A 23,047-nucleotide genomic window follows, 5' to 3' on the forward strand; every position below is an offset into this window, starting at 1 on the left:
CTCGTATCTAAGCAGTGATAGCAGCAGGCATTTCCTGTTTATCGACAAAATTGTCCATTGCCTCGTTCAGCATAGCGCCGTCTGAAGAATATGAATTACCTACAAACATCCTAAATTAGGGAGAATTCGGTATCATATTTTAATACAAATGATTAAAGATATCATACAATATTCAGCCATCTAACTTCGCGGACGATCGTTACCCGACGGTAACTCCCAGGAATGCAAAAAGACAAGTGAATGCGAAGGATGGACATCTTTATTTGGCACAATGATTTACAAGCCGACAATAATGAACCTATGGATTTTGTTTGAGTTGTTGAGTTGGAAATGTTTTCTTTACTGGACCAGAAATCAAGGTAAACCCGATAAATAAACCCGATGTTCAAATATGGTCAATATTTCAGGCTACAAAATCATTATTAACATCCAGCACTTCATTCATTTTACGCATGCTAAGTTATATGATGCAGTTAGGGTGATTCACGGACATTGCCTGTTTTGTATTTCGCGCCAAGCAGCCATGCAGATGTTGTAAGAAAAAAGCCATGCAGAAAAGTATTTCTTATGACAGACAGGTTGATGAAGTTTGGTGACCCGCCAAGGCAGTTGCCACCATGTAATGGACAAGTGAGCAGCGTGCGTTTGCTGTCGAGGCTTACTTTTCTAATGGCCGTTCCATTATCGCTACTCAACGAGCATTCGGTACCCGGTTGCGTATTCGTCTTTCAGGTCGTGTTACTGATCGGAAATCGATAGTTACGTTGGTGAACACAGTTGGGGCAAGTAGAGTGCAAGGACCTTACCTCATTTGAAGAACAACATACGCCAAGCCATCGCCAACATACTCGTAAATATGCTTCAGCGAGTTGAATGGAACTTCGAAAATCGACTGACTGAATGCATTGACAATGGGGGCCGTTATTTGTCCGATGTCATCTTTAAAAATAAGTAATGTAAAAATCCAGGTAATGGCTTTTCACTAAAATTTATTTGTAATAAAATCTTTACCAGTTTTTTGACTGAGCTTTCAAATCAGGAAGTTTTCGTGAATCACCCTGTACAAATGATTCGTAAGGGTTTAATTACATATGGAGACAATGAAAAGCTCCAGATTATGTATGAAAAATTATGATTCTACGCTTTGACATTGCGGTCCAATCAACAGGCGCCACGTTGCGTCTCCGACTTACGTCCAATATATAAATGTTGCTTGCTGCATTTTGTCTTCCGATGCATCTCTGGGACATGCGTACCTTTCCTAGCTGAGTGGTCTGAATGTGCCTCCTGTGTGTTGGTTTCAACTTGTTAAACATACCGACATATTTGATGGTTTCAATATGCTAAACATGCCGCCACTTTTGACGTTTTTTTCGACAAGTTTTACATGCCGCCACGTTTGACGTTTGTTTCGATAAGGTTTACATGCCAGTACGTTTGACGTTTGTTTCGATAAGGTTTACATGCCAGTACGTTTGACGTTTGTTTCGATAAGGTTTACATGCCGGCACGTTTGATGTTGGTTTCGATAAGGTTTACATGCCGGCACGTTTGATGTTGGTTTCGACAAGGTGCTGCTTGAATTGTTAGCATGAGTCCTGACGCACGCGTATCTCTTGCCCAGCAATTCAATGATAACTCGTAATTGCACAGAATTGTACGACCACTTATCTGTGTTTGCTTCCAGGCAATTGCTGAGATAGATGACAATCGGTCAACCACGAATTAAATTCATTAACTCATTTACGGGACGTTTGTTGAGTGTGAAAGTTCAAATGTAGTGAACATAGGTGATATATTCCTTTACATTTTCTGTTCAAATACTGGAGATACAGCAGCGCCAATGAATCAATATATATTTATGAATTCGACGTAAGACATGTTGCCGTGGCAAGGTAATTTGCATGCTTCTGTATTGTTATTAATATATGCATGACAGTACATGGCAGGCATGTGTAGTAGATTTGCTTCCTGCGATCATTCAATTTATTAACCCTGGCCGGGGACATTGAAACATGCAGAAATTCACGAATAAGTTTCGATATGGTTATAAGCATGCATGCATGCCACCGCTTTTCCTGGTATGTTGGTTTCGAAATGCTTGGTCGACCGCTACCGCTTGGTTGGTTTCAAGTTCAGGGTGAATTATTGTTGCAAGATTTTCCAACTGATCATATTTATTTATGCACCGAAGTTACACACTATTAAGAGCTATGGACGATATTCATGCATTTCATAATCTATCTTACTTCAATATTTATTTATTGTTCATTTGTGATGCATGTTCAAGGAAGTGTGTCCAATTTCACGACAAATTTTTTCCCGATCATTTTCAAGAAAATTTAGCGTATTGAAAGCGCCCGTCGAAGTTAATGAATTTAGTGAATCCGGTCATGGCTCCAAGTTGCTTTGATATTATGTAAAGTTGAACATCAAGGGAAACTATCGAATTTCAATATGAATTACCATCATCAAATTACTGCATGTAATTTGTGGAGATATTGGGATATCTAGGCCATAATCTTTTTAAGTCATCATTTATAAATACCTAAACCTGTTACGGGCAATGGGCAGAAGATTGAGAATCGGCAGATTCACAGTAACTTCGTCTCTAATACAAGCAGGATGACGTGCTTAACATTTTGGCGGAGAATTTTAGTTGTCATGCATTCGAACTTGACTTCCCAAACGGAAGATGCTACAATGAGGACATCATTAATTGCATGTGTGTGCGGTGAGGTCGCACGTATGTTTATAGAGCCATCTTTGATGAGATGTGTTGAATTGCAGATACGTGATAGGAAGGCATGGCGCCAAAATTAGGCCATTGATCTCCACACTCCGGCTAATTTCCTTCAGAAGAAATGGATGAGAAGGAATTCAAAATGACCACGAGGATAGAGTAGCCGTAAGTGTGTTTCGCTGACAATTTAAATGAATTAATGTTTCTATATTATGGTTGAAATTTCTCTATTGATGGTGTCTAAATAAAGCCGTAATTCGCATGATGTAGTAATATGAAGTCCCTTGTACTGCCGGCATTTCATTTCATTTTTCTGTTGATAGTTCATATGTTTTGCAGTACACATGCACTATACATAATCGTTAATATTATTAAGCAGAATATTCAAAGTTGAACCATTAGTGACCATCGTTCATTTTCTCTAAGGAACGACTATTGCCTCGAAATCCAGCATCGTTGGGTGACGTATAAGAAGCAGAAGCCGTTCAGAAAAGTGTTGCCATAGCAGAACTTTATTTCCAGGGGATAGTATATGCTATTATTATCCTCAATGATAATAAATCAAGAGAGGTCTCGTGGTACGCCCGATGCAAGTGGCAATTTAAATCCATATTTGCTCGAATATATCCATCGTTATAACAACGGCGCGGCAACTGCACCGCCAGGGCAATTTACTCTGATTAGCCCGTGCATTTAACTCGCCTCTGTTGAAGGCCATTGGACCATCAGCTTATGACTGATGATTAAAAGCGTGCAAACACTCGTTGGCTTAGCACAGCGGGAACAACGTAGTGTAAGCTGTGCATGTATTTAGAATTTTAGACCAAGCAGAGCTGGCTGACTGAGCGCAAGCTGTACATGTATACTGAGACCAAGCAGAGCTGACTGACTGAAGAAAGCTGTACATGTACTGAGACCAAACAAAGCTAGCTGGCTGACTGAGCGCAAGCAGTACATGTATTTTAGACCAAGCAGAGCTGACGAACTGAGCGTAAGCTGTCCATAAACTGACATCAAGTAGAGCTGGCTGACGAGTACTGAAGTCAAGCACAACTAGTGGACTTTACAAGCACAGGTAACGCTGGGCGCTGCTTACATGTATACAGTAAAGCTGCTGCTTACATCTTACATTGCAAGCTGCTAATGTGTCGAGATTAAGCAGAATACATAAATATAAATAAATTACGGGCTTTTATTTTATTCGGTGATACATCTGAAGTTATGGCTACTCCTGAATCGGAATCACGAATATTGTGAGCGACTTGCGTCTAGTCAGCGCCCTTCTCATGCCATCGCTGACAAGCAAAGCTGTGCTTGCGTATGGGCAGTGGAATTGTTTCGCATCAAACTATTACAACTGATCATACCATTCACTGCTACAACGATTCTTACATTATGCAAAATATAAATATTGGGATTATTATCTATTTTCTAACGAATACTGATGGCTTTTTATAGCCTTTTAGAGGACGGAGGTGAATCTTTCTTGAGGGCCTGTGAGAATATGGAGCCCTTGGCCAGGCTGGGTCTTGGTCCCTTAACGAGGCTAGCGTTGGGCCCCAGCGGGACGTAGCTGTTGGACTGGTCTCTCCTCAAGGCAAGGTTTGGGCCCCTGGCTAAAGACTTGCTTGGCCCAATGATGTTCTCAGAGTTGGGCCCATGCCACGGTGTGTAATCCGTTCTGGAGAAGGTAAAATTTTTAGGGAATAAATTTTAACCTTTGAAAATCAATGTGAGTCTGTAGCTATCGTTTATCAATATTATCACAATGCATACAAATTTTTTCAATGGGAACTCGAAATATGGTTCGATTATATAATATAGTTAATTTCATCACTGAATAATCGGTGCACTGTTCATTCGCATCGGATTTCATTCGCATCGCGCAGATCACCATACATCCCAATAAATTGATCACCAAAAATCGTATCACACATGACCAGCCACCAACTGATATTTACAACAAATGAAGAAGAGACCAAAGGCTGAGATGGTCCCTATGGAGGAGAACTCACAGCAGGAGGTCGTCGCAGGGCCCCCGGTGCAGGGCCGGGTCGGGGCCGAGCGCGCGGCTGCCGTTGTCGTCGGTCGGCATGTCGCTCATCGCCACGCCTCTGTGGGACGAGCAAACAAAGAGAATAAGTCTTCTGGTGCCAGTGTAATAACGCTCAAGATTGCTTGCAGTATTCTGCCATCACGCTCAAGATTGCTTGCAGTACTCTATTCTGCCATCACGCTCAAGATTGCTTGCAGTATTCTGCCATCACGCTCAAGATTGCTTGCGGTGTTCTGCCATCACGCTCAAGATTGCTTGCGGTATTCTGCCATCACGCTCAAGATTGCTTGCAGTATTCTGCCATCACGCTCAAGATTGCTTGCTGTATTCTGCCATCGCGCTCAAGATTGCTTGCTGTATTCTGCCATCACGCTCAAGATTGCTTGCGGTATTCTGCCATCACATTGGACATAGAATGGGCAACAGAAAAAATAGTATAAAGACAGGGTTACGATGAAACACTGGTACATTTACTAGTAACGGGGTAGCAATTGAATATTCTAAGTCAACAAAATTACCAGCACAGAAAAAATTAAATAGGAACAGATTCTATATGAACTTTTTTCCCGTCAGATTACGTACTTTACTGCCTACTTCTCTAGAAACGTTGAGCCACGGTGCTGACCCATAGAATGGAACAATATTATCGTAGCGGGTAAATCTCCATCAAGTTTGTTACTGATTTGTCCGTACTGACGCATTGTTCAAGGTCGGCATGACATTCATGAAGGTCGCTGGTCGGCATGGCAGTAGACCGAATGTTACTCCACGTTTGTTGCCGTACTGCTGTTTATGATGATGACCGTGATCATACTGTGATGATGGCCGTGACGGTTATAATTGTTGTTAGGCGCTCGATACGTGAATGTTCTAAATGTTGGCTTTAAATGCGCTGAACGTCTCGTTGTCTCCCGCGTTGTCTCACGGCTATGTCACAGCCGTAGTGTTGATGTTCGCCGCACATAAATAAATATGGCGATGGTTACAATAGAAACGCCACCCTCTGCACAAATTTTGTATCCTCGCCACTACAGAGGCGTTTCAAGTTTCCATGGTCAGCCCTCGGGATGCCCTCAGCCGATACAAAATATAAAGTAACTCGATCCCAAGTAATATTATCCCAGTCTTGTGGTCAAGCCTTGTCCTGTGTTTAATTGCTTAACGACTTTCGGCCACTCTCAATTTCTCACCATAGTCTAAGTTCACTATTATAATATTAGGTAAAAATCCATACTTCCTACTCATTATTCAGTCATGTTTGAGATTAATTACGGTAATCCAACTCAGCGCTGGAGATTGATGATATATTGGCGGCAGGTGTTGAAGAAAAAGTTACCTGAAATCAGAGACGGTTTATAAAATTTGACTGTGAGTAGCGTACTTATTATAAAACTAGCCCTTTCGTTTGCTGGTTTCTGGTTAAATTGGCATGTAAATGTAATCTAGAGGTTGATAGTCGGACCACCATTTGGTTGTTGTGGGGCCAACACTTGGCAAACAAATTAAAACTGTTTGCAGAAGGTTTATGAATATGGATGCCGTTTATGATAATGGCCAGTTCATCGAGAAAATTAACAACCCTGTTTGACGTAGGTTACAACTTTTTTCTACCGAGTTGTATTTTTTCATTGATGTATTTTATTATATACAATCTTATATATACAATTTTCTCTTAATTGGCATGTTCTTGATATGAACTTTTTTACAAAGTGACAGCGAAAATGACCGATAATGAAAAAACAGACAGAGATGAATTCCCGACCGAAGCCAGATGGACGACCTGCTATTGATGAGGTTCAGATATGGCAAAACATTTGGCAAAAGAGAGCCGCATTGACTATCAGAAAATGTTCATTCGCGATTGAATAGAATATTTTCGAAATTTTGCATCTTTTAATATGAAAAAACTATATTGGTCCAATTGGTCCATTAAATAGAAAATCTTGTTAAAAACCGTATTTTTTGCACATAATTCATTGTGGAAAATTCGTTTAAATGTTACTGAAAATCAACCAAAATAAATCAGAACATGTTTATTACCATACTAATTAAATTCAAAGCATGTGACCAAATTGGGTGCAGAGTGTAGATAGAAGATTGATCGGTATCGGTTTACGCAGTCAAGCCAATTATTTAAGTTTCACTCTCACTTCAATAGTTTCACTTACTTGTCAAAAATTTGTGCTCGTGTTTCAATAAATAAATTTTGCCACTAAAACTTTATAATGAAAATTTCCACAAAAATCTAGAACAATCGACCTTGCCTTTCTCGTGCGAATCAGAGGTCCCGATTCTCGCAAACATTGACTACGCCGGACTATTATTTAACCACGCCGGACAATAGCTGAAGATTGACACGTATGGTAAAATTAGTAACATTACGTTTACGGGGAGGTTCAGAGAAGCTGGCCACATCTGTCATCGTTCAGAGAGCTGCGTAAAGTACGTGCGTGCGTAAAGTCGGTTCACACGTGCCCTGTTTAGATAGATCAGCGCCAGCGGTTGCCAACAAACGTTGATGACGTAACTATGACTGTATCCAAACATCGTAAGCAGTAGTGCACAAACACAGAAAAAAATTATCAGCCAACCGTTTGTTATGGAAAATAAATCGGCTTCACGACGTGTTGTCTATGCGAGTTACCCATCGTTGAATGTGTGGAGCGGCCTCAGCCTCACTGCTGGGCTGTGATGTGAGTGGATAAACGCTCCAATTTCTCCCTCCTATCATATCTATGCTCTTATCACGAACTTTTATATAGTCAGTCATAGCAGTAGCGACACATCTGATATATCGTTTAACAAGAATATTGCTCCGTTCTGACATAATGTTTTGTTCGTGGAGTGAAGTATTTCTTTAACTTGCTCTCTCATAATGTGTGATCAAAAATGAACAACTTAAATGATCAACTCTAGTTCAGCACGTGTCATGCGAAAAGCAGAACAGATTGCTAGTCCACAAATTACGAACGTAATCTGTATGTAATTACCTAAGCCTGTTAACGAGCTCTCCATACAATGGACTTATTGTGTCAATTAGATTTTGACTGAAAGATCGAAATAAAATTTGGCATGTGTTCGCGAGAACTATTCAATTTACTCGCATCTTTCTACTGCCAAATTCAACTCGAACATAGCTACATTTTTTTTACTGATGAAGGTTGTTATAAATTCACATATGTATCCCTTAATTTTATTCGTTCGTTTGAAATATGCAAGTACGAAGCCCTGACATAGACTGAATTTCTCAATATACTCGTTTAAACTCTGAACGTTCACACTAGTGTGTACATGCGTAGGACTAGACATGGTGGTGATGAGGGGGGTCTCAAGCACCACCGGAAATGCCTGCATCAGTAACATGGGGGGGCGATATGCATAGTTGACTGCGGCTACAGCTGTGCACGTCGAGCAGCTTTTTATACATAATGGATGAGCAGACTTCTCATTGCACCATGCCACTGTTGCCTGGCAGGATATAGCGGGGTCGTTGTGGCCGGTAGAATGGTTTTTAAACGTTTAAGATAGAGCCGAAAACTTAATAAGCCCAGATGCCATTTAAATTAATTTTTAAACACATTTTTTGTAGTAAGATCGTCCCAGCGATTCTTCGATTTAACTTGAAATCTTGAACTAATTTTCGCAACCAAAATAGTTTTTTGCAACACGAAACTCTATTTTAAATTAAATATTTGAAGGTTCAGTCGAATGAACATATCTTCTGTTTCATTAAAATAATTTCTATCTTTCTTTTCACTTTTTTTTTTGCTGCTAATAAAACTAGCGCTTAATCACAAGTATTATAACAAGTACATTTGTTCTTTTGAAAAGCTAGGATTCACTGCACAGTGTTCAAATGGTCTGAGAACATAACCACGGCAAAATACACGAAAAACTGAAGCCCGCTTGCCCCAATAATTTCCAAACAATCAATGTTTATATGTGAGCATAAGGAGTTTAGACGCAAAAAAGAAGTCCCTTCAACGAAGTTAGTAAGTTTACAGATCATTACACGTAGCTATGTGATGCGATCGACATTACGACTTATTGTCCAAATTGACTTATTGATAATTGGCTTACTCTGCGGTTATTTATAAAAAAGGTTTTAGGTAACATATAGTATCATAGTTGAACGTCATCAAATGATGCATTAGAAGGCATCTAAATAATAATTGAGCACGTGACAGACTATATCAATTGATATAGTCTGTCTACCTTAAGGAAAGTTCTGTCAGTCCATGGATTTTGCAGCATCTTAGAACTAAATGACAACAGGAAATTTATAAGACATCCCAACAAAAAAAATAGCTTTATATTACAATAATGAAATATAATCACTAACGGTGAGGGCTGTCCTATGGCGTGGGTCCAGGCAAAGTTGACCCTGGGTCTGGGTAGAGTTGGCCTCACTGCTCGGCCCGAGCGCACCGGCGTCTGCTGATGGTGATGCTGGTGACTGTCGCACACACTCACGCCATCTGTGATGGCTCGTCTGAAGACCAAAAATTCACTATCAACTGTACTGACATCTCGTAATTTCGGAGGAGATTTTTGCACCATTTATAATATTATATAAATTGGGTTGAAACATGATCAAGAACTGATTATAGAAGGCTTCTTGTTATAGAATACTTCATTAAAATTAAAGAATTAACAATAATTATTCCGAAGCAAATTTAATTAAAGGTAACCACTGATAAGAAACGGTCTGTAATTATCCATTGCGCATGCAGCATGCTGAGGTTGTGGTGGCGTTTTAGCCGTACGCAAAGAGGTAATTTGCTTGGATCTTGTTGATATGAAATCTAGTTGCCGAGGTATAAAGTCAACACAGCGGCGCTGTGATGCAGTCAACAAGCTTGTCAGAGTTGCAGAGTCAGCACTTTTCTGTGGCCGTGTAGCTGAGCTCACTCCTCTTACACTCGCTCTTGCGAAATAAGTAAATGTGAACTCTAGTGGATTGCGATTACTATTGTTGCTTGGACGTCCAATCCTTAATTGTAAGCAAGCTCAAGTCATCTAACTCAATTTTCGTTGTAATAATGAACTCGTTTGAATTCGCAGAGCTTACGTGTTTTCTTTTTTAATTTCAGACTAACAATTTTACACCATTCGAAATCGTGCGAAAATTTAATGTCTGCCAGAAATTAAATAACCGATGAGGAATAATTATTGTTCTCCCCATGTAATACGTCGGTTTTGTATCGCTTACATTCCCGGAGAATTGTTCACGAAAAACAGGATTGTCTTAAGTAAAATCACTCCTATATGGTGGAATGAAAATTAAGTGAGCATTTTTGAATTGCATAGCATTTTTGAAAACCCAACCTGCAAGGAGCGTCTTATATGCGACGTATTGTTCTGATCAGTGACAGTGTCACTAATAAAAATGTATACAAGGAATAAATATATGAAAGCGGCAGATATCGTCTACCTGCAGTCTGAGGAAGCGTAGCATATTGGCTCTTGTAACGATGTCTGTACATGTCAACTATAACTGCATGTACATTGTTATTATTCACTATCTTTACATTGTGCATATTTTTTACATGTCAAAAATGCTGTTTGACGATAGGAAAAACATGAAATTAAGGTCGTATCATCAATACTTTACCGAACTTCAAATCTCCTATTTCATTCATAATTAACTTACCCGAAACCTTTTCCATTCATAGCGTCTTTGATGAGATTGTCTAAAAATTATGGCACTGACTCACAGATATAAATTTAATTAATTTGTATTATATACACATTAATTGTTTAATGGCATATCTATATATGATTATATTTCATTTTGCCACTTCAATATTATTCGTCAGGAGATCGGAATTTAAAATTGAATACGAAATCACAATTTTTTACAATTAATACCAGCCATCAACATGATAATTTTATTAATTTATTTTAACAAAAGGTATAATCAGAAGTAATTTCAACTACTATTTTCATCACAACTGGTCTCTCAGTTTTTTACAATTTATTTGAGCCATCAGCATAATTTTATTAATTTGTTATAACAAAAGGCATAATCAGAAGTAATTTCAACTACTATTTTCATCACAACTGGTCTCTCAGTTTTTTACAATTTATATGAGCCATCAGCATGATAATTTTATTAATTTGTTATAACAAAAGGTATAATCATGAGTAATTTCAACTACTATTTTCATCACGACAGGTCTCTCGATTTTAAGCCCGTACCGCCTGAGGTCCCCCGGCGTGGAGGCTCGAGTTTTGTCGCGCGTCTTGAGTTTGCCGTCGTCCTGCGTGGCTTTGAGCACAGCCTTGGCCAGCTCCTCGTCATGCCCTACGGACTGCAGCGCCATGCGCAGCACTGTTGGCGTCACGTCAGGGAAAGCCTCCGCTAAACGCTGCCGAACTGTGCCAGGGTTACTAATTTTGGACGGTGCAGTCGTTACAATTTGATTTTGTATATTACAATTTAACAAATGGATAGGCCCAGAAATTATAAGCGTGTAGGATTTAAATTTTTACTAAAACTATAAGTATAGGCAGAACTGGGCAGCGCTACTTTGAAATGTAGCGGACGCTACCGCTACCGCTACATTGCTTAAAATGTAGCGCGCTACTGCCCACCTCTGAGTATAGGAGTCTATATATTTAATATATCTGAATGTATGTGGCACGTGACGTAATTGAAGTTGTTGACACAAAACAAACAATTGAACCTCGGAGTCTTCATAAGTTTAATAGATGTTACTGATTAATATGAAATCCAAAACATGGTCGGGATATTTTGTAGACATGTTTGCGTGCGCTTGGTAAGCTGTGCGAACTTGCCGTGACAGAGGGCACATTAATTCTCTTCAATCTTGTGCAGGGTTGAAGGTCGCTATTGATTATATGGCCAGTGATCGCGCGATGGCATGATAGCCAACAAAGTGTTAAAAGTGATATATATAAAGATATAATGTGAGAATTACGTTCTTCCTAAGTTATGCATTACTCTAGTCTAGTGTTTTGACGATCAATAATAGATGGAATATAAAACAGATGGAGAATAAATGGAACACATAACAGATGAAGATCAAAGGCACTTACTATTTCGGTTGTGCATTTCCGACAGAAACTTCGGTCGAGTCGGTAGAGGGGAAGGATTTGGTGAGGATTTAGGAGTCTCTTGCACCGAACTCTTTAGCTGAGGAGGCACCATGGATAGTTCCTTCTTTACGTAGCCTCTCGAGACGAGCGACTCGCAAGCCTCCTTGACGTTGTACGAACACTGCGTCAAGACGTCCAGTATAATGATGGGATCCACGTTGGGGAACATGCCTTTAAGGTACCTGAAAATCAAAAGCAATTGTTTCTATATTATGATTTTGCTCTTCTTGAAAATAAAAAATCAACGTAAATTTAATTTTTAACTCCGAACTGAAATGGTTGTCATCACTTATAAAAATTTCGTCTCTTTCACATATATACGTGATTTGAAACTCTGATCTTGGGTCAAACAACTGAGAAAGTTCAAATTAGCTGGAATATTTTTATTCATAAACACTCACCTGAGCTTGATCTTTGGTGAGTGCGGGGAAGGTCTTGGGGACTGAGATGGTCTTGGTGAGGAAATAATAGATCGCGTGACTTCAGAGGTGGAGCGCGTGGTGGTATGGGGCGAGGACGCTCTGGTCGAGAGCCTCGGAGATCCCAGCGATCCCCCCATGGTGGACTGGTCCCCGAGTGATCCTATCCTCTCTAGGAGATGCGTGCCACGCACTCTTTCGTAGCTGGCTCTAAAACCATGCAAAATATATTTCATTTACATGAAATATTGCATAATTTAAAGAGTCCTAATTATGGCGCACCTACGAATATAATGGGAATTGATATTGATTCACCTTATATGGTTATGATTTGGAAGCCACTAAACTCCGCGGCACTATAACGCTCATCACTATGTCATGTATTTAATGCTAAAAAGCAGGGTTTTCATTTACTCGCGTTGGACCTCGCAGCCTTTAGCACACGTGATTTTAGGCACATTAAATATGCAATCTAAAAACTAATCCTTATTGTGAAGTCAAAAAATAAAATATAAATAGTTCGGATTAAGCTGAAAATTCAATAGCCCTATATCGCAAACATTTGAAAAAAAATAACTCAGTACTCATTGCAGTGAGTGACAGAGAGCGCATTTTCTCGTCGACGAAAACTTGAGGTCACGGACAGACGGACGGACAGACAGACAGACAGACAGACGGACATAGCGAGCACAATAATGCATTTTTTCCATAAATGAGAAAATGCGCTAAAAATATGTTTTGGTATGAAATTATCACTCTCAAATTCCCAATTCTACGCCTTTCGATCACCTCGACTGAATGTTACTCCTCTCAGGTGTAGATGGACGAGAGTTGAACGACAGCGGAGCAGCAGAGACAGGGATAGTCGTAACTGAGGTGATGCCAGTCGCCGGCGGTTGGGTCGAGCCATATTGCGATCCCAAGCTGTGTGGACTGAAAGCCGAGCTCTTGAGAGGGGAGACGACAGTGCCAGCAGTGGAAATGGAAGAAGACGTCAGTGCTGAAGTCAGAGTAGCTGTCCGACCCAAAGTAGTTTGCTGTTGAGGTTGTGATCCGGTGTGGAAAGCCGCGAGTGCTGCAGCGGTCGGGAGGAAATGTCTCGCTGGAGGTGGGGTGAAGGTGCCATAAGGACCTGGGGTTGCCAAAGGATATTTGGCCACCTGTAGGGCACTGATCACTACCGTGGTGCGCTGATGGTACCTGTTGGCGAATACTAACATCATGAAAAACTGATAACTGGAATGTATAGAACGATTTTTCGTATTTATTACTCTTTTTTCGATAGTTTATAAAAATCCTACCACGCATTTCGTGGTAATATAAATGTTTATAACAAAATTTGTTATAAGCACCCAGGAGATTGAAATTCGATAAGAAGTCTAAGTTGACACAAAATTAACATTCATTATAGGTAAAGTTTAAATGCCAAATTAACATCCGAAAATCAAAATTAAATGCTACTCTGACATCGACTAAATAGTAATTTATTTGCAATTCTGTTTTGCTACAAAACACTTATAGTTTTAAATCTTTCTTACTTCTTGAGCAGTTCCTTTATACGGTTCTCAGGAACCGTTGGGAACATCGCAGATATTTTAGCCACATCCATCTCGTTCTCAGCGTCCTGCTTTCAAAAATATGAGAACTGTAATTGTTTTCAAGTGCTTTTAAATTTAATTTTCACTCACAAATTTTATATTCAACTCACGTGACTGCAAACCAATCTGATAATTATAATTTATATTCAAGAACTCGTTTTTCAGCAAAAATTTTATATTTTTTATAGCAGTTAAATAATTATGAATAATATTGCACATTTTTATGGCTTCTTGTTAACATTAAAAATGCACATAACGTATTCTGCCTGACCCGTGAAGATGGTAGACCTGATGGCGGAAGAGTTGGCACGATTGGCAATCCTGATCCTCGAAAATTGATCACGTCCTGTTGGAAAAACGAAATTATAAATGAATATCACTTGCTGGAAGTAGATTTACCTCTTTGAGCCATCAGAAGACGTACCCGCCCACTTCTTAACTGCCGCAGTTGTACCGGTATTTTTTTTATTTATATATATTGCTAGCTTTTGAATTTACAAGCGAACTCGGTTGCTAGTTTGATTCAGACTCTGACCATACGTTTGATTCAGTCTCATCAGATCCCTAAATGACGCCTTCTCATGTCAGGTAATATATCGTGACAACTTCTTATATACTTCAAATGTATCGGAACTAATAGTTTATTCTCATTCGATATTGTGAAACTATTTGTTCGCTGTTGGAGATGTCGGACATTTAAAAAAATTATATAATATCCTTGTGATGTATGTGAACTTTATAAGACAATATGGTCAAGGCACTGTCAATATCACCCGACTTTACAAAACAACTGCTTCATCAACAGTGTATAGAACGTAGTTGTGTGGAAGATTTGTAAATTACTAAAGTTATGAATTTCATTGAAAGTGAGGGAGAAAGTGTTGAGATGTTTAGGAATGTGGGCTCAAGCGATGTTGTGTGTATAACTTAAGGCGTGATTGTCTCGAGACCGAGTTAGTTTACATCACTGCGAAGGTTAGGGATAAGTGTGCGGTGACGACGCAGCGTAAGTTCGCGCCAGAGAGGTTCTTGGTTATTGTTATTGGGAGATACCGGTCACCCAGCACGGTCTGTAGTCTGCACTCTGCAGACATATCGTGACGCCCTCGGCCGTGAGACCGGAGCTTTCGCTCGTTTTCGAACGTCAACGGTCGCGATTCCTGTAAAAGCATCGACAATCTATAAATGACGACCACGACTTCGGCCTTGAATATTGTACGTCCGGGCAAGCAGCGATTATAAAGGCGACAAAGTAACGTCGGAGAACGGTCTGGCACTCCAGGAGCAGTACGGCCAAGAGCTGGCAGCAACGGTAAATAAGTGGAAACCATCGCAGCCGTTTCAAATTCCCCCCAGAATCTGAGATATCTTTCGAAGAGACAAGATGACGGCCACAGTATACTACAACCGCGGTACAGTGCCTTAGAACAACATGACCGTCATTGTACGGCGGAAGACCTTCGTGATCGATACTGCCCCGGCATAGCAACCGTATTACTCTATGGGATCACACTACGGCTTAACGTTTTCCGGCAAAGTAGGAAAGTCGAAGAACGGTTAGAGGCTCTTAATTGCGATGTGGTTCCTGTAATTCTTTGATTAAGAATTCTGAGTGATGTTTCCTTAAGATAAATGTTAATATTCATTTACAGGTCTCATTCTGAAACAGTGACTTTGTTATCTTGGATATAAACTTGATTTTCCCTGTTGAATTTTATGAGAAAAAAATATTTATTTTGATTCTCATGTACTACATTTGCCGAGATAATTTCCATAAATTCCACTGAGCATTGGTCTAAACGCGCCTTTTGTTGGCCGTATACGAACAAGCTATTCTACCAAATAAACAATTGATTAGACGCACTAGAAGTGCAAAACGAATTCTGAATACAAACAAATATAGAATAAAAATAATAATTAACATGTTTTTATAAGAGAAAGCAAAAGGTGACTGTAAAAACATTATTTTGTTAAAATTTATTTGGATGATAAACTCTTTTACGCTTACACCAGGTGTCAAATTCACCCTCCTATACTGAAGTAACGAACCCATACACTTTTAAGCACTTCAATTAAGTAGAAATTAAAAAATATATAACTAACTCAGTACTCACTGCAGTGAGTGACAGAGAGCGCATTTTCTCGTCGACGAAAACGTGAAGTCACGGACGGACAGACAGACGGACATGGCGAGCACAACAGTGCATTTTTTCCATAAATGAGAAAATGCACTAAAAACTGGTCGTATTTAGATTTTTTATTAAAATTTTGTATAAAATAGCAATGAAACATATTAGACCAAATTTGCCCATTCCGTTATCTGAAATTCCACATCTCCAACTCGCATCCTCTGTTTCATCACGAGCGAGCAATGGGAGAATGCGTATATATATAGGCGATTAATTTCACTATGTGGAGACTCGTAAAAACACACAAAAGCCGGATCATTACTGAAGCCAGATTAAGCGGTGCAAATGAGTTATTCGAGTCTCACGTCAGCAGACTGTGCTTGAACTGTGTCATAAATCTCGACCTTCTCGTCAACAGCTGTTGGTTTCAATACAAGCAGATTATGCTGCTGTTTATTATTCAAAATTCTTATGTCAAGAATCGGACTTACACAATGAACTATAGAGGGGTGGACTTATCGTTAACTTTAATGCACATGAACTAATAATTAATTACCCATTGGGATTAAATGGTACATCGGGTACTTTTGGCCATTAATTGTGATACACCGAGTGCCTGAATGTACTCAGCTTCGTTCATAAGAACTTATGCGGAATGGTTTCTACATTCTCCTAGGCATAATATTGAGAGAACTCCGCCATTTTTCCTCCATGTCATGTCACTCAGCAGTGAAGAATGATACAGTGTAATTTTTGCAGTTGATTGTCTGAGCATGTTAAACTTTATGAATTTTCTCAAAATGCAAATCATCGTTGTATTGCAGTGGAGAACCTAAAATTATGTTCTTGGTAACAAAACGCCTCACATTATCGTGAGATCTAAAGTTCAAGGCCATAATCATACATAAATCAAGTACCTACGGATTGTTGCCATTAGTATATCAGAATATTGTCCATAAATATATTCTAATCTATTTGTGTATACAAATTATTAGCCTTTATAAAATAACCCCTTATCCATGATCACCAATGTCAAGTATCGTGGCGTATGCTGTTGCCTTGTTGAAACAACCTCGAAATGAGTGGAATGTCGAATCAATGTCGTCTTGGCATCACGTTGCTACCAACGTCATCGATCAAAAACATTGATTTCGCTGAATGACGTGCGCTAATTGCATAAAGAGGTAGCTAAAAAGAGCTACTTCTCTTCCGTAGAAGAGAGGAGCGTAGTCGAGTCAACAACTACAGGCACGTGACCAACATCGATCTTATCGTGAACTTGGGAGGTGAGCATCGTTCTTATCGTGAACTTGGGAGGTGAGCATCGTTCTGATCGTAAGCTTAGAAGGCGATAATCGTTTTTATCGTGTGCTGGAGAGCGAGCATCGTTATCATCGTGAGCTAGCAAGAGGACAATGACTAATTACTTCTTGACTAAGGTCAAAATAAATCTGTCAACCTCTATACTGCAGTTGTGACGTGACATGAACGCACATGCAGAGCAGCTTTTATTCTGACATTACATTTATGGATCTTGTGCTACTCATGCAAATCTTTGTTGTAAAGCATCATTTATTCTAGAATATTATTAATTGAGCTTTTTTTACAAGCGAAAGGTCAGTCGTGGAACACTAACATTCCAAACACAATACGCGATTTCTTCTCCACGCGCATTCATTATAAACGCAATGAGCGATTTCACAAAACAGATAACACTTAAAAAAATAGTGGTGTTACCTCTGGTAGGAACACGCGAGTTATGTTGGAATTACTCAGCAGGGTTATTTGCATTTGATGAGTCATAACTAGAAGTGCAGTCAAAGGAGCAAGCATTTAGCAAGAAAACTATGTGCCGCATTTTAAAGAAAATTACACTATTATCAGTTGGATACTGATCTGTCGTAGAAATGACTAATACGTAATGCAAGCTACATGAATTATCAATTAATTTAGAGTTGTTATGTTCAAGCAATAAATTGTTTCGAGATGTTTTGTTTTATTTTTGCTTCCTTAAATTTGCTCACGGTTTATTAACACAGACACATCGATGGCATAAAGCAGAAGCACAATGGTGCTCGCTCGGACGTTCACAGAAAGCCGTAATGGGTTGTGGTAGCAAAGCGGTGGCCAAGAGATCTCTGTAAGACTGCAGCGCATCGTACTTACTAAATAGTACTCTTAGTAAGTAGTACTCATTGTAAAAAATACGAGTAAATTATACTCTCAGTAGAGTTTTTTTAGTATTACTTTAGTTTCGTTGAAATCCTGGGGTATATGACATCAATGATTGCTCCTTTGTTCTGTTTATAATTTGGCTATGCCAGATTTTGACTGAACTCAATTCTGAATTTGAACTTTGAATTGTAATAATCTAGAACTAGAGCCCTTAGTGTTAGGAGCTGTTGCCTTATTACTCGTATTATATTCTCTCGGTTTAGAACAAATTCAGCAATATGAAATATGCGCGTTATTTTCATGGACTTGTATTCGCAAGCGTGAAATAGTTCGGCAATCGTGGGTTCTGAGATGCAGATGATGAGCTCCACGTAAATCTCAAGTTACTCTGATCTCGAAACTTTTTGTGAACCTCGTCTTGCAGTCGTACAGAGTCTGACGGCATACATTGGGTTCGGAAGCATTGACACGGACAGGGCAGTGACTTTAGAACGGACGTCTAAACTAAACGAGTCTTGGAAATGGGTAAATCCAACCTGCGTTGGGTAGACAGGACCGTAGAGCGCGTAGGGCGGCAAATGGGAGGCTGGTATGCCCCCTAGAGGGGGGGCCATCAAGGGATATCGCCCCCCTAGACTGGGGCTCCCCCACCCCCCAGCCTGTGTTAGAGTTATCTTATAGTTATCTCTAGATCTCCGCTCCTTTCAGTTATCATTTAGCTCTTGTAAATTTTTAGAGGCTTCGAATTTTGAACTTTTTTGTTACCTCGTGCTTTACTTCTGTTATAGACGCGTTTCAAGTAATTTCGTTCGATAATGCGCGGATCTTCATATTTTTTCAGCTGTCTTGGCTATACTTTGTATAAATTTTCATCAACTGATTATTTTCTTATCTTACTCTAAGCACACAAGGTCACTTCTCCGTATTTTATTTGAATGATATAATTTATGAAGTAAAAAACTAGTCAGAACATTAAAATGGTGTATTCGCATCTTTTAATGAATTTGTGTAACCATTTTGCTTCAGGTTTTTAACCAGGCAATGTGAGCTAAAGAAATTTACTGTAAAGCCTGTAAGGCTGTGTACATTAATTCGACCTAGGATTTACGTCTTTAGCGCAGGACAAGTCTCAGCCCATGGAGTGGATGGACGCCTCGATTTCAACAAATTATTTTGTACATAATTAATTGGTTTTAAGATTTTTGGCGTCAAAATCACCCACCAGCCTGATCTTTGTCTAAAGATTTAAACAGATGTCGCACAAGTAATTATTAATACGAAAAAATACATGAAATGTACGTTGAACTGCTCTTTGAATTATGAAGCGTCGCGTCCGAGCATAAATCATTAAGTGAAGTAACAAACAGGCAACAGCATGGGCTGGTACCTAGTGGCAATTGTAAATTTTTTTTTGAAATCAGTGACCTACAGTTTACTTTTTTAATAACTTCAGTCTGGAGCTGGCGGTTAAGCAAAATTTGCACATTTCCTTAGTTCAGTTCGAACATAATGGTTTTCATAATGGGTTTCAGACTGAAATTAGTGGCAATGAAATAATTTGGCGGATATGGGATCAAAATGTAACAGCTTCTCCTAAAATATGTTCTTTCTCAATTGTTTAGAAAACGAACTTACTAGAGGGGCGACTGTAGCAGTCTGCGCGGCTCGCATTTCTGGAGGAATGGTGTCGGGATGAGGTGGAGGCGGAGGACAGGACTTCAATCTGGGGTCTTCCCATGTCGTCTGCTTCGTGGTATTGTCGATGAAGTAACTGGTGAGAAAAATATCATTCAATTTATTGCTTGTGTTACATTAAAGTATGATTATTTTGAACCTAGTAAATTGTAGTTGTTGTGTAAAATTAGTTTCCTTGTGTAATGATATTTTTCGTGAGCACGAAGCCATGAGCTATAGGGTGTACTGATATCAACGTTGCATTATCTTTGACTTAGTTAAATCCAAACAAGATGCATTCTTTGAGACTTGAAGAATTTGAAGCATACATGATTATTTTAATTATTCTCTGGATGAGCGGCTGAGATTACTTACCAAAAAGAATTCCTTACGCCAGTTCGTAATTAGTACATTTTGAGCTAAAAGGAAATGACTATTCAGTTTACGGAAACTTTTTCAAATGCAATTAAAAATTTCTCTTTTTTTTCTGTCAACCTTTTATATATATGTTCCTAATGTTTGTGTGTGTGTGTGCTTGAAGCTTATCATCGCAAATATATAGTCTGTTAGGCGCGTATCCACTTATGGCGTCGCGATATTACTTGGGCTTGAAAATATATTCTTAGTTGGAGAATACCAAGGCATTACAAAACTGGCAGGAACGAATTGGTTAGAAATAAAATTTTTTTTGATTGCTGGATTTATTATTATTTTTGAAATTAGTTAAATTTTTCATACACTGTGAAGTAAAAGTTGAATTAATTATGGGATCTACACAAAATTTGGGTTTGAACGATTCTTCCTTTAATTAGCCCACATTGACATTGTTATTTTTACGGTATTCGTGATAGTGGGATTCTAAAATTACAGGGATTATTGAACGCGAGTAACATCGAGCCAACCAGCCAGTAACTAATAAATATCTAGAGAACACGCATGTGATGATCATAATTATTTACTAAAAATAATCAGAATCATTCAATTGCTGAATTACATTTATTATTGTTTCGTACCCGGAGAATAACTTTGGGATTGTCGAACATAATTTCCGTATTAACGCGCAAAGAGCTGTGCTCTTTTGATTGTTCTCGAATTTTATCGCCATTACAAGAGGAAGAGGACGGATTCTCCGCCCTCTGTCGTGAACTACACATAATTTGCTCCGCAATTTCTCAGTTTTGCGCAATCAGATATTTGTACGATTGTCCTGATGTGACGATAACTTGCGTTGTTTCGTAGCATACTTGATATAAATACAGTACTGTAATGTTTTCGTCCATCCGCGTTTATTTATTTGTTTCTGAGCCTTCATTAATTCATTAAGGTTAGCAGCGACGTCTCTGGATCCTTCGAATTGACGCCACGTCAACTCGGGGGTAACAGGAAACCGAACTTTGACATCGTCAGATGGCAATTTTTAGTAAATTTCGGTATTTTCGATGATAGAGTATTAACTATGTATATTTCTATTGCTTTAGAATGATAAGCAAGCGTTCCTTGACGCCGTGCTTCATCGCCAAGGACTTTTATCCTTACATCGTCATCACCTTCACGGTTTAACCCAACCACGTCGCCATCACCACACCACCATCACCATAATATCATCACCACATCACCACCACCGTCATCACCACGACCACAACCACCAAAACCCCACCGCCACCACACCATCACCACCACCATCAACATCATCACCACGACCACAACCACCCAAACCCCACCGCCACCACACCATCACCACCACCACCACGATCACCACTACCACCACCATCACCACCGCCACCACACCATCACCACCACCCCGGCAGATGCTCCTCTCAATGAAGGCACCGCGGACGCCCCAAGCGTCGAGCGCGCATCTCTCAGGCGTCGATCAATATGGCGTCTCTGTCAAGATTTTGACAAAAAATTTCCAATGCGCCCAAGATGGAGATCATTTCGATCTGTCATCTCTCGTTGACGATTGATTTTGTGAAGGTGATGGATCGCGATTGGTTGACATGCCTACGAAATTTGCCAGGGCTTTATTGTAACGCATTTATTCACATCATCGTTGCACCGATGGAAACGTTTCTTCCACTTCCAACGTTTGCGATTCCTTCGGAGCGTCTCTTTAATGTGGATGGAAACGCCGCCGGGGCGATATTTCCTGCCATTTACATCAAATTTACGGCCGTTCCTCGCATAGCATTGAATTTCAGACTTTGAAAGCAACCACTCGCGAGATGCTAGCAGCTCCATGGACCTACGGTTACTATATATAGTTGATCTGGAAAGATGTATCGCTCATGATATATGTAAGAAGTTTGATTAATTTGAATCATTTTCGTTCGAACTCAATTGAACAAAAACCAGATCCTCGGTTTGTGTTGATATTTTTCGTCAAAAAAGCACGGGGTTTGCGAGATCTGAAATATATATTATACATAGACGCTTTTTTACTAGTAATAATATTTTCAACACTTCGAATAAAAAATTAACTTATTTTTGAGCTTCCGTCGTGGATTTGAAAAAGAATTTTGTCACGATGATTCTCTGTTCTATCAAAAAATTTCAAATTTTTATCTAAAATACTCGCTTTTTTAAAGTTATTTTTTCTTTTTTCATCAGTCATATAATTTGGGAACTTTCCAATTGTTTTGTCTGCACACGAGTGTTTAGTCTATTATAACATAGAACTTAGCCAAACTATATAGTATTTTTTTCCAGGGCCGCGAACTCATTTTTGATTGATTTTTTTCTTGGAATTCGAAAGTCTTGGAAATAATTTTACTGACGTCTTTGAATAACACTGCGTACAAAATCACGGGGCGTGATCAACTTCTTTCTCTTGTAACGCCCGCTATTAAGTTTAACTTATCTATTTTATTAAACTTACTATCTCCCAGTCTTGAAGTCAAATTTGGCGTCCCATCCAGGCGGCAGACCTTGGAAACATTCCCATCTTCCAGCCATCATCTTCTTGTGGAGGCCAGTACCTCAGTACTTCCTCTAAATTGGTCAACTGCTCGACAAAAAAGTTATAATTTGCATCAATTTTGTATGGAAAATTGGATAACGTTCACCCCGACCAAGCCACCTCACTAGCAGACGACACGGCGTCAGAGGAGGCACTGGCCAGATGGTAGGAC

General features: G+C 39.4%; 1 protein-coding gene across 1 annotated transcript; it reads right to left on the bottom strand.

Annotated features, from left to right (window-relative positions):
• Nucleotides 1-241: 241 nt before the first annotated feature.
• Nucleotides 242-23,015, bottom strand: LOC108674231 (BAG family molecular chaperone regulator 3). The gene is made up of 11 exons (XM_018162168.2): nt 22,795-23,015; nt 19,878-20,013; nt 14,210-14,284; nt 13,879-13,964; nt 13,130-13,540; nt 12,323-12,550; nt 11,862-12,103; nt 11,001-11,178; nt 9,142-9,291; nt 4,759-4,857; nt 242-4,424 (listed from the first exon to the last, which is right to left on the bottom strand). Exons 1-11 carry the CDS (start codon nt 22,872-22,874, stop codon nt 4,196-4,198), a joined length of 1,914 nt encoding a protein of 637 aa, XP_018017657.1. The 5' UTR covers nt 22,875-23,015; the 3' UTR covers nt 242-4,195.
• Between the last annotated feature and the right edge of the window lie 32 nt (nt 23,016-23,047).

This window comes from Hyalella azteca, unplaced genomic scaffold (assembly GCF_000764305.2).
Source record: "Hyalella azteca isolate HAZT.00-mixed unplaced genomic scaffold, Hazt_2.0.2 contig2628, whole genome shotgun sequence".
Lineage (NCBI taxonomy): Eukaryota > Metazoa > Arthropoda > Malacostraca > Amphipoda > Hyalellidae > Hyalella > Hyalella azteca.

Excerpts from the sequence above, each read along its gene's own strand:
- LOC108674231 (XM_018162168.2), bottom strand. The coding sequence starts at position 22,874 with ATGATGGCTGGAAGATGGGAATGTTTCCAAGGTCTGCCGCCTGGATGG. Across the intron at positions 12,551-13,129 it reads AGGAGTAACATTCAGTCGAG|AGCCAGCTACGAAAGAGTGC; the intron begins GTGATCGAAAGG and ends GCATGGTTTTAG. Across the intron at positions 12,104-12,322 it reads TCACCAAAGATCAAGCTCAG|GTACCTTAAAGGCATGTTCC; the intron begins GTGAGTGTTTAT and ends TTTGATTTTCAG.